General features: G+C 45.1%; 1 protein-coding gene across 5 annotated transcripts; it reads right to left on the bottom strand.

Moving 5' to 3' along the window:
• Positions 1–397: 397 nt before the first annotated feature.
• Positions 398–2337, bottom strand: LOC136233390 (signal peptidase complex subunit 1-like). Of its 5 annotated transcripts, none has more exons than XM_066023037.1 (3): positions 2034–2337; positions 1309–1413; positions 398–857 (listed from the first exon to the last, which is right to left on the bottom strand). In XM_066023037.1, the coding sequence occupies exon 3, from the start codon at positions 855–857 to the stop codon at positions 579–581; it is 279 nt and encodes a 92-aa protein (XP_065879109.1). In that variant the 5' UTR covers positions 1309–1413; positions 2034–2337; the 3' UTR covers positions 398–578. The 5 variants fall into 5 exon arrangements, with proteins under 5 accessions (XP_065879109.1, XP_065879124.1, XP_065879131.1 ...); XM_066023052.1 differs by having other exon boundaries at positions 1314–1413; XM_066023059.1 differs by having other exon boundaries at positions 1314–1376.
• Positions 2338–16386: the final 14049 nt, after the last annotated feature.

The following is a 16386-nucleotide window of genomic DNA, read 5'->3' as shown; positions in this document are numbered from 1 at the left end:
TGGGTTGTATAAATACTAAATACTTGCATGGAATGAAAAAGTTAATATTTACTTACAAGAAATATAAACTAAAATATATATATAAACTAGCATTATTTACCTTCTTTCACCTCAATGAATCAGATACGCAAAAAGAAACATAAAAAAAAAAAAAAAAAAAGGGCGGCCCGGTCGCATTACGCGTCCCCGCTGAGCGAGGGTCCGGGGAGGGGTCCCACCACAAGGGTGTATTGGGGGCAAGCCTTCCCTTACCAATTTGATTGGCAAGAGGCCGCTCCTAAGACTCGAACCCGTGACCTCTGGTCACACGGCAACAACGTTTTACCGTTGCGCCAAGGCTCGCCCTCTGCAAAAAGAAACATAATTTGAGAAAAAACACAAGCATAGGTCCAAAAACTTGTTAAGTCTAAAGCTTCAAAATTTAAAGAGCACAACTGTAATGTGAACTGATACAATTTTCATTTCTCTGTTCAATCAAGAGAACCTCTGAATTTAATACAATTTCTATTTTACTGTTCAATTAACACGACTCTAGAAAATGATACAACTTCATTTTTCTTTTTTTATAGGAGAAATACCTACTTTTTGGAGGATTTCTTCTTTGAATTTACAGGTTGGAGCTGTGGCTTGGGATGCTTCTCGGCCTCGCTAGGGTCCAGCCATTGGAGAGAGTGGCGATTAAACCAAGGCCAATCAGGCAATGTAATTAATGTAGTGAGAACCACTCCACCAGCGTAAATTTGAACCATCATTTGAAACGATCCCATCATATAACCAGCAATGAAGGCCACCACAGCAAAGACCAGCAGCAGGATCTGCATCAGCTGCTCTGCTAGCTTCTGACCTTGCCAATCCATCTGAGAAAAGAGAAACAAAATTCAAATCTTCAAAATCGTAGGTAAAATTACTGTAAATAAAAGAACCTTATATATCACATCAAGGAGAAGATAAAAATTGTTCAAACAATTGCAACCGGAGAAAGGATAAATTTTGAACAAATCACTTGCCTGTAGTTCACAGATCTTGAAAGACTGTATGTCTGAGAGAATGGTTCAGAAGAATGTAAACTACAAGAACTTTTTTTGTTTTTGTTAAAACTCGAATTAAGGAATTCTGAATGCAAGTTAAAGAAAATCAAGTATTGTTGAAGTTGAAAAGACAGCGAAAATATGGAAATGTATAAATGTAACTTTATAAAAACTGTATGGTGTTTATGAAGAAAAAGTTCAAAAGTTGGCATACCATGGAATTTCATCTAATAAAAAACTGCATAGAAAAATTTGATTCACAATTAACTTAACTCGATACCTTACCACAAGCCACACGTTCTTTCTGGAAAGAAAAAGACACAATTGACTCTTCTTAATTGAACAGTTCTGAAAAGCCACATACAAGCAAATGCTGGTAAAGGTTCTGAACAAAAGGATTATACGAAGTCACAATTAAAATAGAATTTATCAAATTCATAAATCAGCTAGCAAAATGACTATCAAACCTATCAAATTGCAGAAGGGTACAAAATGAGAACCTATAAAATCACACAGAGCTTAATACGATCATAGAAAATTCAGTAAATTTGACCTGGTGGAAAATTGATTTAAAACATCAGAAAATCTCTCAAAATCCACAGTTTCTCACAATCAATGTTTACTTAACACTGAATCAGAAACAGAAATTCAACTGTTCAAAAACTCTCACACCTAACATCAGAAATTCCGCAAACAATTACTTCGTTTTCTGCTTGAGCACAAACTATTACTCTGAAAGATATCAGAAAACAGATATACACCTAACTCAACAGCAGTCTCCTGATCCTTTAGACCAACAAAGAAGAATCTCACCACATGAATAATTAAACAGAAAAAAAAAACTCTTCAAAATGCAGTAAACTCAAAAGGAATACAAATGCAGATTAATACAGTTACATTTTATGCAATTTGCTTCAACATTCATAAAGTACTGAACCCTAATTTCGTAAATTCCCAATTTCAGAAAAGCCTAAAATAGAACTGAAATGAAACTAATTAACTAACCTAGAGTCGATCTGAGGGGACTGGTTGAGTGATGAGAACGAGAGGCGAGGTGTGACTCAATGAGATTGAGATTGCCTGACTAGAGAAAAATGGTGAGCGATCTGATTGAAGGGGGATGAACCAATCCTCGGTGATGAGTGGGCGGACTGGCTGAGACTGAGGAAACCGAGAGAGGGAGGAGTGAGTGGTAGCCTTGTCAACGGGGATAGGGCGAGCAGTCGTAAGTTCTTCCCTTTTTGAATCAATGAAGATTTATTAGATCAAGTACTACATAATTTACCAAAAGATTAAGTACTACATAAAATCTTAGGTGGATCTTTTAGGTACTATATGTTTTTTTTATATATATAATTATCGGATTTCTCGGTTGAATCTCGTCATATACCTTTTAGCTGTCTTCTCTCAAATAATCTATACGTTATTGATTTGAATGAATTCATTAAATTCAGGATTAAGGTGTAAGAATAACCCTAACATTTTCGGTCAAGAGCAATTTTATCCATAAAGTCTAAAATTGTGCAATTTTACCTAACATTGATAAATTTGGTCAATTTGAGAAATAATTCATCAAACTGACTTCTCGATCATGAATCTTGTCATCTATACTTCGTACGTGCATTATTTTAGCAGTAACAAATAACAAACATATGTTGAGATGTGAAAAAAAAAATCAAAAAAAATATATTGTCTTTTGTAAGAATTTGAAAAAAAAAATTCAAAATACTCACCGAATTTATAAATATTAATCTCCAATTCTATTATTAAATTATAAAAAATATGAATTTTTTAAAACTAAACTGATATGTAATTAGTGCAAGGAACAAAATATTTGTCTTGTATAATAGTGTGTGAAATTTATCTAAATTATCAATGTTATCGGTAAAATTGCTTTTGGCTACCAATATTAGGGGTAAAATTGCTCCTAACCCAAAATATTATGGATATTTTTACACCTTAACCTTTAAATTAATATTTTTGAGTTCATGTTTAATATAAAAAAAATATTCAATAGATATTAAAATAAAATTCAATATCTTTTTAAATAATTTTACTATTATTTAATGTTTTTTAATTAAAAGCGGATGACAGTTCGGGGATTCAGGGCATCCCAGCTATGCTAGCACCCCCTGAACCACCCGGACCTAAACCCAAATAGAATAAATAGAATAAAAAAATAAAGAATTACACAAAACGTCAAAGCAAAAAACAAGCTTAAACAAATCGAAAAATATCCCTTTCTAATGAATCTACGACAATTAAGTTATTGCAAAATTGAGGATAAGTGTCCCACCAAATCTCCTCCATGCAGAACTTGGCATGGTTTGCCAACGAATCAGACATTTGGTTACTTTCACGGTATATGTGGGAGGTAGCAAATCACATTTATGAGATTAAGGCCCGACACTCAAGCCACTCAAACCGTAAACCCATGACTCGAGTAAAGCAAAAGCCTTCAAAATCATGAAAGGAATAGATTTATCATGTGAACTCTTTTTGGCTCAAATTTCTCACAATATTTTTGGGTTTATTTTATGCTTTTGGTTTTCTTTAAAATTTTTGAAAATCCGTTTTTATTACCTTTTTAAGGTTAATTAACAAAATAACTCATGAATTTGGAACTATTGAATTCGTTTTTGTTAGGTGCCAATTTTGTCTACTCATAAATTGTCTAGCTTCGGAATCAAAACTTAATATTTCTCAATTGAATCGATCCTTCGCATCGAGCTACTTATTTTTGAGGATAAATAATGAAACCAAATTTTGGAGATGACGATAAGTTCGATTTAATCTTGAGCTATTTATTTATTTTTATTTTCATTTTACTTTATTATGCATTATTATTATTCTCTATTTTTTAAGAAACATAATATAGAAACAAAATGATTCAAAACACCAAAAAGAATTAGCACACATGAATACTAGTGTGAGGGTGTCGCTACCCCTCTGGACAAACAAAATTTGTACTAATTCCAAAAGTACAAAACAAAAATATAAAAACGAGATAAAATATAGGAAAGAAAACTCCCTTATTCGAGCTTAGGTTGCCTTCCAAGAAGCGCTACTTTATAGTCGCTGAGCTCGACTTAGAATTTCCTCCTAGGTAGGTGTATGCTTCCATTCGCGTTAGGAATTCAAGTTCTTGAATAAACAACCCGTACCTGCAAAACGGGTTATTAGTTTCAAAAAAATTTAATGAAAACCAAAAACTATATTTAAAGAAATGATTGAAGAGTTTAGTTTGCTCTCTTTTTGACTCTTTTGGTAGTTCAAAAAGAGTGAAATATTCCGAGTTAAGAGGAAACTCGAACCCTTCTAATTTTGGGTTTCTTTCCATTGGTTCACACTCAACCGACTCATCGCTTGGAATTTCCATTTCCTCACAATTGAGATAACTTTCACTACTTGGGGAATTCTCTTGAGGAAGCTCAATTGAATCGAGCTTTTCATTTTGACCAATCGGATTGGTATCTCTAATTGATTCATCCGCGGTTGAATCAAGAGCAGACTTCAATATGGTGATTTGATTTTCCAAATCCCTACAATATGCCTCAGTGTTAGATAATCTGACATGAATATCTTTAAGCATAGAGATTACCACATCGAATTGCGAGGTTGATTGTTTATGCGAACATTCTTCATCCATGTGGTCATCCCACAGATGACGATTATAAGGCATCATACCATGGAAAAAATTATTAGTAACTGATTCGGGATATGAATCATGGGCCCAAAGGCCTAGGAAGGCCCAAAAGGCAGAAGGGCCCAGGGCCCAAGCACCCTCTATAAATACACAGCTCACATTGGAAGCGGCAGGCGGGTAAATCTTTCTATCACTTGCACATTCAGTTAATAGATTTTCTCGAGCCACTAACTGTCTTGCTCGTCGGAGTATCCGCAGGGACCCTTCCCGGCGTAGGGACGAGCCATCGGCAAGCCAGACGACATCACCGAAGACCATGGTCACTGTGTTCGCATACCTGATTATTTGGTGCGGTGAACGTGGACTACAAGTGACTCCAGATCTTCAAACGAGATGCAAACCCCTAATGACTCGGCTCCAACTGTAGTACCCGAAGCTGGAGCGACCAGCTCCATGACACACGCCGGAGGCATGATCCAGAACCTTCCGATCTCCCCCAAAAACCTTGGGCCTTTAATGGAGGAGGTAGGCCCAGAAGAGGAAGAAGCCTTTAACACCACTCAACTCCTCAGCGCAATCCAAGGTTTTCAAACTACGCAGGCCGTACACACGGCGACTCAGATGAAGATCATTGACCAGCAGAGAAGCCTGCAGGAGGAGAATGCCAAAATTTGGCAATACCTCAAGGAGGCGGCAGAGTTACAGAGGGAGGGAGCCTTTCCAGAGCAGGCCCCGGAAGCAGCGATCATCGCGGGAAGAGGAGCCGGAGCCGGAGCCGGAGCCGGAGTCACCAGAGAAGGCGAGGAGCGGCGAACGGGAACTACAGCCGCGGATAGCGAGGAATTGCTGGAACTGAAAATTCAACGTTTTCTCGACAAAAGGGCACTCGGGGGTGTAATGGGAGGGAGCATCACCTCCAGCAAAACGCCACTGGTGCAAAGGATTATCGAGAAGAGGTTCCCGCGTGACTGGAAAGCTCCTCGACTGGCCCAATACTCAGGGACCGAGGATCCTAACGATCATGTGGCGTCATTCATGAGCACCATAAATTTATACTCAAAGGACGAAGACATCATGTGCAAGGTCTTCCCCACCACTCTCTCGTCCAGCGCGCAGGAATGGTACAGGGGACTTGCCCCGGAGTCCATCGATTCTTTTGATCTCCTGAAGGACCTTTTTCTCTCCCGCTTTGCCGCAGCGGCAAAGGCCAGAAAAATCAGTTCGGACCTCAACGGTCTTAAGCAGCGAACAACCGAGCCTCTGTGCAATTTCCTATCAAGGTTCCATCATATGGCCTCGCAAGTCAAAGGCCTCAACCTGGAAGTGGCCCACGACGCCTTAGCAAAGGGGACCACTTGCAAGCCTCTAAAGCAGAAGTGTTTCCGAAAGATGCCTAGATCTTTCGAAGAACTGATGACCATGGCATAAACGTTTGTCTGATACGATGACTGTGACCGACCCGCCAGATACGAGGAGACAGAGAGGGACAAGGCCAAAGGTGACACGCACAAACAAGATAGAAGCAGAGCGGCCCCGGAATCGCAAGAGGAGGTCCGAGTCCGCAAGGAGGCTCCGATGCCCTTTCCAGCCCGGGCTGAGCACGCAAACCCGGAGTGAAGGGGGGATCGATCCCGGGGCAAGGAGGTGCATTATGCCACTCAGCATCAGCCTCGTCGGTTCACGCAGCAGGTTCCGGTCGGAGACAAGGGCAAAACCCGGGCAGAAAAGGAATACTGCAAGTATCACAGATCCTCTGGACACTCCACGGATAACTGCTATCAACTACAGAAAGAGGTCGAGCGAATCACGGAGCAGGGGGCGCCACCAAAGGTGAGCAGGCAAAGAGAGCAGAGCCCGAAGCAGAGGGAGGCGGGACGAGCAGAGGAGCCAAAGAGGCCAAGGTACCATGGGGAAATACACGTCATAAGGGAAGGAGCACCGACACTTTCCGCACCGCCCGACTGCTCCCGAAAGAGAAAGGCGATCGGATAGACGTTAACAGTGCAGCCTCCACTCCGAATTAGCCACTCGGAGGCCCTTGGTGTCACCATTAGCATCGCAGGTTTTAAAACTCACCGAGTGCTTATGGACACCGGAAGTTCGGTGAACCTGCTCACCTGGGCGGCTCTCCGCGCAATGAAGAATACTCACGCCGCCCTCCGAGCCGGAACTTTCCCCCTGGTCGGCCTCTCTGAAATCGAAGTGCCGGTAAAGGGAGTTATTACACTACCGACTATCTTGGCCGAAGGGGTAGAAGAGGTCGAGGATACCGCGGAATGGGTGGTGGTCGATATCCCCCTAGCTTATAATGCCATTATCGGAAGGCCTCTCCTGGCCGCCCTGAGGGCCACGGTGGATATCTCCGAATTGTGCTTGACGTTGCCCTCTCCGCGGGGGAAGATCACCGTCCAGGGTGACCGTATGCTGGCCAAAAAGTTGCAGTGGGAGGCAACTCAACCTCAAACAGCGCTCTACTTAGAGGATGGTCTGATGGACATGAGGGGTTACAATCCTATGCCCATTGAGCCAGTCGACGACTGTATCCTTAGGGATAGCAAGACAGTGAAAATGGGAACGAAACTCGCTTCCCCGCTGGCCGAGGAAATCAAGGTTGTCCTAACGGAGCATTCGGATGTTTTCGCCTGGTGCACCGAAGACATCACGAGGGTCGCACCTGAGAGAGCAATGCACAAGCTGAATATCGACCCCTCTGTCGAACCAATGAAGCAAAAGATGAGAGTGCAGGCGAAAGACAAGCAGGCGGCAGAGTAAAAGCAGAAATTGACAAACTCCTAGCTGTAAAATTTATTCGCGAGGTCAACTATCCGGACTGGCTTTCTAACGTTGTACTTGTAAAGAAAGCCAGCAGAAAGTACCGTATGTGTGTAGATTTCACGAATGTCAATAAATCTTGCCCCAAGGATTCTTATCCGCTGCCTAACATAGATCAACTCCTCGACCAAACGGCTGGTCGAAAGATCTTATCTCAGTTTGACGCCATCGCCGGTTTCCAGCAGATCCCTTTGGACCCTGCCGACGCTGAAAAGACCTCTTTCATTACGCATGAAGGGACATATTGCTATAATGTCATGCCTTTCAGGTTAAATAATGCAGGGGCCACGTACCAGCGTTTGGTAGATAGGATGTTCGCCCATCTCATTGGTAAGACGGTACAGGTGTACATCGACGACATAGTGGTCCTGAGCACCGAAGAGAGCGACCATTCGCGAGATTTAGCAGAAGTATTTAAAATCTTCAGAGCCTATAACCTCAAACTGAACCCGGAAAATTGTTTCTTCGGAATTCGCAGTGGGAAATTTCTGGGTTGCGTAGTGTCGGAAAAAGGCATCGAGCCTAACCCCGCGAAAGTCGAAGCCATTTTAGCAATGGAGCCACCACGCGACCTGCAAGGGGTGCAAAGGCTCAATGGAAGAATCATCGCTCTGGGACGTTTCATCTCCTACTCGGCTCAGTGATGTCTCCCATTCTATAAAGCAATCAATAAAGAGCACCCCTTTAGGTGGTCGACTGATTGCCAGGCCGCGTTCAACGCCATAAAAACTTTCCTCGCAACCCCCCCTCTGCTCTCGGTGCCGAAGCCAGAACGGGACATTCACTTATATTTCACCATCACGGATGAAACAATAGGGGTCGTTTTAACTCAGGAGGAGGGGACAAAGCTTTTTCTGATTTATTTCCTGAGCAGAGTGCTGAAGGGAGCTGAAATCCGATACTCCGAGGTGGAAAAAGCCCTTTTCGCCATCACACAAGCTTCAGAACGTCTGAGACCATATTTCCAAGCGCACACGATCGTCGTCAGGACCAACTATCCGCTAAAAAAGGCCGTCCAAAGGCCAGAGGTTTTCGGGCGTATCACCAACTGGTCTGTTCGTCTCTCCCAGTTTGACGTCCGTTTTGAGCCTCGCACGACAATCAAGGCTCAGGCTTTATCCGATTTCATTGTCGAGTTTACCAGCCATGCTAACACCAAACTTACGGCAACGCCAGCACGCACGGACGATGTCTAGACGATGAGCATCAACGGGTCTTGCGCTCCCAGACGGGCAGGCGCCGGTATAGCTATTCAAGGACCCAACAATCTCCGCTTATGGTACGCCGTCCGATTGAATTTCCCGACCATAAATAATCAGGCCGAATATGAGGCCTTGATCGCCGCCCTCCGGCTATCAAAAACAATAGTCACTGGCCGGTTGACAATATGCTCGGACTCGAAGCTGGTCGTTAGCCATGTCAGCGGAGCTTATCAAGCAAAGGACCCAACGATGTGTCAATACCTGACCCTCGCCACGTCCCTACTCAATGATCTCAAAAACAAAGGAATAACCCTTGATCTGGTGTTAGTCCCGCGAGAAGAAAACGAGGAGGCAGACGCTATCGCTGCCCCTGCAGGAGGCGAACAGTCTAGTGACCCGCTCACCTTGATCGACGTTACGAGCGCCCTATCTTTTCGCACCGAGAATTCACTACAGATCGACTCGGCAGATGCCGCGGCAGGAGGATGGAGAAACCCAATTATCGGGTACCTTCAGGATGGGACACTTCCAGCAGATCGGACAGCGGCATCCCTAGTGGTCCGACGTTCTTGGCGTTATGCATTACAGGATGGCTTACTTTACCGCAAATCAGCCACGCATCCCTAGTTGCGTTGTATATCTGAGGAAGAGGGAGATCACTGTCTTAAGGAAATTCACCAGGGTGTATGTATCTCGCATCAAGGAGCCCGAACAATTGCGAAGAAGGCCCGGCTCCAGGGGTTCTACTGGCAGACCATGGATTCTGACGCAACACGCCTGGTCCGCAATTGTCAGGCATGTCAACTACACGCCAATACCCATCACACCTCGGCGGCCCCATTCAAAGGTATTATCACACCATGGCCATTCGCAGTATGGGGTATTGACCTGCTCGGCCCTTTTCCAATGGCTTTAGCACAAAAGCGTTTCGTGGTTGTGGCAGTCGATCATTTTACCAAATGGATCGAAGTTGAAGTCCTTGCCAAGATAACCGCTGACAACGTCATCAGTTTTCTCAATCGAGCTATTATTTACCGTTTTGGGGTCCCCCATTCCTTCATCACTGACAATGGGAAGCAGTTCGACTGTAATCAGTTTCGCGATTTCTGCGCGGACTGGGGTATCAAAGGCCGATACACATCGGTAGCTCACCCTCAGAGCAACGGCCTCACGGAAGTAAGCAACCGAACGCTCCTTCGAGGGCTCAAAGCACGGTTAACCGACCAAGGCAGGGCATGGCCCGATCACATTGCGGCAATCTTATGGTCATACCGCACCACCCCGCATACGGGAACAGGCCGTACCCCCTTTTTTCTCGCCTATGGGTCAGAAGCAATGGCACCAGCTAAAGTCATTCTTCGCTCCCCCCGACAGACCAATTTTGAAGAGATCGACAATAGTGCAGAGCTCAAGGAAGCTGGCGACCGACTCGAAGAAGAGTGCATTGATGCTCTGTTACACATCACGGCCCATAAGCAGAATATCGCACGCTATCACGATAGAAGAGTTCGCCCCCGCACTTTTCAGGTCGGGGACCTTGTGCTCAGAGATGCCGCAGCTGCGCAGTCCCCTTTAGCTCAAGGAAAGCTCGGCCAATCATGGGAGGGTCCGTACAAAATCGACACTGTTCTCCACAACGGAGCTTACAAAATTGCCTCTCTGGACGGATTGGTTTACGACAATAGCTGGAATGTCCAAACGTTAAAAAGATATTATCAATAATATACGCAAATCATGTTTCACAATATTTTGGTTACATCGTCTAACTATCATTTGGTTAACGATTTTGGGCGAACAGAACCCTATCGCGTTCTCCGCCAATCAAGCATTCGAATGCTGAACATTAAGGCTCTTCGATCATATCGAACGCCTCCTACATCGTCTAACCATCATTTGGTTAACGATTTTGGGCGAACAGAACCCTATCGCGTTCTCCGCTAATCAAGCATTCGGATGCTAAACATTAAGGCTCTTCGATCATATGGAACGCCTCCTACATCGTCTAACTATCATTTGGTTAACGATTTTGGGCGAACAGAACCCTATCGCGTTCTCCGCCAATCAAGCATTCGAATGCTAAACATTAAGGCTCTTCGATCATATCGAACGCCTCCTACATCATCTAACTATCATTTGGTTAACGATTTTGGGCGAACAGAACCCTATCGCGTTCTCCGCCAATCAAGCATTCGAATGCTAAACATTAAGGCTCTTCGATCATATCGAACGCCTCCTACATCGTCTAACTATCGTTTGGTTAATGATTTTGGGCGAACAGAACCCTATCGCGTTCTCCGCCAATCAAGCATTCAAATGCTAAACATTAAGGCTCTTCGATCATATCGAACGCCTCCTACATCGTCTAACTATCGTTTGGTTAACGATTTTGGGCGAACAAAACCCTATCGCATTCTCCGCCAATCAAGCATTCAAATGCTAAACATTAAGGCTCTTCGATCATATCGAACGCCTCCTATATTGTCTAACTATCGTTTGGTTAACGATTTTGGACGAGCAGAACTTTATCGGGTTCTCCGCCAATCAAGCATTTAAGTGCTGACCTTTACGGCTTTTTGATCATATCGAACGCCTAATACAAACGAGTTGGAATACGCCTAATCCAAGCATAAACATAAAAAATTCTCAACGTTCAGATCATCTCACATGACGCATAGATTGAAATAAAATGGCAAATTACAAAGACAACGACGATCTTACACCACAAACAAAGGCACTACTACATAGAGCCATTACAGAAACTACTAAGACTACACCAAACCGGATAAACAACACAAACATTCAGATGGGTTTAGGACGATCAGGGTCCGGGATGGCCTCCTCGTCCATCAAATCTTGATGCATCGCTCTCCAGTCTACGCACTCATCGGTATTATGGCCGTTTTGCCTATGATACAAACAGGCTTTGCCCACATGGGTCACGCGATGGTTAGGGTTAGCAGGAACGGGACCCAGGCTACCCTGCCTCGTAAACTCCAGGAAAACCACGCTTCGCGGTTTGATGGGATCGACGAACGTCGGTTCATATGGACGCGTTGGTGAAGCATGATGCCCTACCCGACGGTACTCCACCTCATGAGGCAAGTTCATCACCCTTTCCATCTCATCGGCTAGAAGCCTCTTGATCCAGGAAGGATGCGGATTGAGCACCGGAGCGACGGTCTCATCGGGGAGGAGATACCTGATGCCCTCATGAGACCATATTTTCTTTTCTATTGTAGAAAGTGCGCTGACAACAACCTCACAGGAATCGGTGACAGATCCGGTATAAGGAATGTAATTCTCACTCTCCACTTTTCTCCTTTGCGAGGCCCAGTCCCGGTTCATCCAGACAGGGGATGAGTACCTCACCTTCCTCTCCGCATCATTCTCCTCAGACGGGGGGCAATAAACATAGGGATGCGGCATCACCGATATTGCCTTCTGCACCTCCAACACTCGGGCTGGATCGACGACGTCCCGAAGCGACATTCTCCCAAAGCAATTATCTAAAGAAGGAAGCAAAGGGGTGAAAGACGAGTTGCAAGTCCATACCGAAAAATCCGGCTCCTATTTATAGAACAACGAAGAAAAGACATGAAAGACACCACAATGAACTACAATCACATCAACAGGCAGAACATAATTAGGAGCAATACAATATCACAAAAAAGATTCAGATTGTACGAATCATCATTACATCTTGGAAAAGCAAAATCAACAAAGTACAGACTGCCTACTGCTTCTTGAAACGACCACAAAACTCAACAGCCTTCGCCTGAGCAGCCTTATCATAGACATTCGGAGCAAAAATCACCTCCGGAGGAACATTGTAACCCGCGGAATGAGCTGCGGTGATCAGCATCATGCGGTCCAGTTTTATGAGTTTCTCCTCGCGCTGACCAACGAGAGCGCGAAGATCAGCAGCTTCTTTACGCACAGCTTCCAGTTGTCGCTTAAGAGAGTCGTTCTCCTCGGCCAGCACTGCCGCCCGTCCTGTTTTCTCCTTCAAAATCTCCGCTACTCGACGAGTCCACCCAACCGCCATTCTGAGCAACACCCGGTATGCGCAAATCTCCTCGACATCTTGTTTCAACCTCTGAGAAATCTCCACTCAACCAGCCGTCTCTACTTTCAGCTTCTCAGACAAAACGGTAATCTCAGCCTCGCGACGATCCAGAAGCTCCCGCGCAGCCGCCAAGTTCTTATTCGCTTCCTCGAGATCACCGACAGATCTCCGCAAACCCTCTTCCATATCACGAAAAACTTGTTCGTCATTAACGCACATGTCGAAAACTCAGGTTGCGTTCTGAATAGATTGCATACGGGAACAAAAATTAGAAGACAAAAAGCTTGCAAGAAATAAAACAAGGCTGAAAGTGCAAATAGGAGAACTCACCACACCAAGGGCCGATAAGGTCTCCAGGCCCAAGTTCATTTTTGAAACCCCCTCCATCCGCTGATGCTCACCGGGAACCCTAGCCACACGGGCCATCGCGCGAGCCAGATCGGAAGTCATCATATCGGAATGCACTGACAAGTTCATAACATAATCCCTGAACTTGGAAATTTTCATTTCCATCCTCTTGACCATTTCCAGATGATCCCCTACTCGATCCGGCACATCAGTGGATAGCTCGGTCTCGCCATCAGAACAGGGTTTCTTGACACCCTCGCTGGCCCCGGCAACATCTTCATCAGCGGACTTCTCCCCAGCCACATATTCATCAACGGCTTTCCCCGTATCCCTCTTTCTTTTCCGAGCAAGCACCCCATGGGTCGGACTACCACCTGTCTCTTCTTCAAGAACGATCATCCCCGCATTTCCCTCAGGTTCTTGGGCAACTGGATCAGCCACAGGCTTTCCTTGTGGGACATCAACTACCCCGTCAGCATGTTCCCGTGCATCGAGAACCCCTCCCATGCTTTGCACCACTTGGTTCGCATCTTCGAGCGAGGAATACGAAACCAATGAACCTGAAGCTCCTCCGAATGCCTCATCAGCGGTCTCCAGACCGACACTGAATTCGTTAGGGTCAAAATCCATACTGACACGGGGATCTCCTGGACCTGCACGCACAAAAAGGGGAAAGCATCAGATTTCCGGAAAACAAACAACATATTATATACGACATAATGCACAAGGCAGAATAAGATCCCAGCCCCTCACCTACGACGGCAACATTTACGGAGATCGCCTCTAATTCCGCCAACTCCCCAACTTTGAAGTTATAGCCCCGTTTCCATTTTTCAAAATCCGCAGCCGACCACCCTCTCAGTTCGACCATCCGCCATTTATTCCAAATGTAGTAACCAGCGGCCAGAAAATGACGAACTAACTCATCTACGTCCTGCTTATGATCTTTGTCCGTCGGAAGACCTTTCAAATGCGTCACCAAATTCTCCTCGAATGGGAGCTTCGGTCGGGTTTTCAGCCACCGACTGGAGTCCATGGGGTCGTCGTTCCACACAACCCGAAAGGGAAAATCCCCATCGAGTTTCCTCACCAAAAAGAAGCGGTGACGGTATTCGGACAGTTTATCCTTCAACCCACCCATCACTTTGAATTTCTGGTGGGAGTACGTGACATGTTAAGATCTCTGCCTTTGCTCGGTTTAAAAAACTCTCGGAAGACTAGACCTGTTGCCCGATACCCGGCAGATCGACACAGCGAATAGAAGGCGACCATCATTCTCCAGCCATTCAGATGTATTTGCCCAGGACACAAATCATATTCCTTCAATACCTCCACAAAAAAGGGAAGGAGCGGCAGCCGCATCCCCGATTCTAATTGCTCTTTGTAAACAATGAGCTCATTCGCGCTACCCGCATAATGGGCTCTATTCTCTTCACCCAAAGCTACTAATTCATAGGGCTCTCCGAGTCGGTACACCGCAGATATCGCCGGCAGGTCTGCTGCGACGATTATACTATAGGCATCTTCGACCGAAAGGGAATCCGGCCTCTTAGGACGCTCAGCTCTCTCAAAACGTTTACCCTCGCTACCGGAAGTACCTAGAGATCGCGTCCACACTCTCTCATGTATTTTCTCGTAAATCACGACAAGGGGCCGCTCTGCAGTAATCAAACCCTCCCGCACAACCACCACCACCTCTAGAACGCCGGTGGCAACGCCTCCGGCTGGACGATCGACGGTAGGCAGCGGGTGAACAATGGATTTCTTCCTTTTCTTCGTCGCAACGGCCGCTGCGCTATCTCCACTATCCTTTTCAGCTCGCCTTTTTCGCGATACCATTCGCGTCCGCGAAGAATCTCGAAGTGTGAAGTCACCAGGGGCAACCGGCGGCAGTCTACTTAGGGTTCCCGTGAAGAACCCTCTGACATAATACCCCTCCCCAGAAGTCAAAATAAAGCAAAGAAAAATGCAAAAACCAAGGCTAAGGGATTATACGACTAACCTCAGCAAAAGATACGACAAACTCTGATGCAAGAAAACTCCCGACGAGCAACAGGTATCGGATAACCGCCGGATGCTTACCGCGCGAACAAGTAGGGACAGGCTGACACGACCGCAGGAGGAAGAGACCGCAGAAAACGAAAGTAAGCAGAGTTTTTTCCTCTCAAACAAATTTGAAAAATGAAGTAAAGAGATTTCGTCTCATCCCTCCTAGTATTTATAGTTGGGGGAGGAAAAAAGGCGCCGACACAACTCTAATTTTGCAATAAATTCTTATGGCGCACGAGTGATTAAAGTACAGGCGCAATCAATGCGGCGCTATAAACAAGACACGCATGTAGTAATCCCAAAGGTTTTTCCCACATTAATCCGAGGAGCCCTCTTTACAGCTGAGCACCATTTATCCCTACGGGAAACGGATGCACAACCCTATCTTCTCGCATTAAATACTCGACTTAGCTCTTCGGGGGGGGGACTACTTGATTCGGGATATGAATCATGGGCCCAAAGGCCCAGGAAGGCCCAAAAGGCAGAAGGGCCCAGGGCCCAAGCACCCTCTATAAATACACAGCTCACATTGGAAGCGGCAGGCGGGTAAATCTTTCTATCACTTGCACATTCAGTTAATAGATTTTCTCGAGCCACTAACTGTCTTGCTCGTCGGAGTATCCGCAGGGACCCTTCCCGGCGTAGGGACGAGCCATCGGCAAGCCAGACGACATCACCGAAGACCAGGGTCACTGTGTTCGCATACCTGATTAGTAACAAAAGGAAAAAGTTATTCACAAAAGGAAAGTAATATTTACAAATGCCTAGACTAACAATAAAAAAATTTGGTATAATATTGCAAGAAAATAAATCCCTGGCAACGGAGCCAAAAACTTGATGCGAGACCGAGCTAGCAGCGATTATGCGCTCGAGGCGATGATGACTGCTCTGGCCTTTACAACTAAGGGATAAGTGTACCCCGTCATATCAAGTAATAAATCTGGTTAAGTCCAGGTATCGAATCCACGGGATTTATACCAACAAGTATTAAACTACTGGATTCTATACGTTATCTAGGCGGTGAATACTTTAGATTTAGGTTGGTGATAACTATAAACTACTCCTAAACTATGGGTGAGACAATTTCATGTATTTTCAAGCCCTTATGGAATGATATGGATGGCATTAAGTTACAACACGTGATAACCAATATTTCAGAATATATATGAGTGACAATTTACTCTTGCAAAGACGACTATATGCAAACTGACGAAC

The sequence above is a fragment of the Euphorbia lathyris genome, chromosome 1 (assembly GCF_963576675.1).
Source record: "Euphorbia lathyris chromosome 1, ddEupLath1.1, whole genome shotgun sequence".
Lineage (NCBI taxonomy): Eukaryota > Viridiplantae > Streptophyta > Magnoliopsida > Malpighiales > Euphorbiaceae > Euphorbia > Euphorbia lathyris.
The sequence above is the reverse complement of the archived record's forward strand: the minus strand, read 5'-3'. Positions and strand labels throughout refer to the sequence as shown.

Bases quoted from the DNA above. Each gene is read 5' to 3' on its own strand.
- LOC136233390 (XM_066023037.1), bottom strand. From the start codon at position 857: ATGGATTGGCAAGGTCAGAAGCTAGCAGAGCAGCTGATGCAGATCCTG.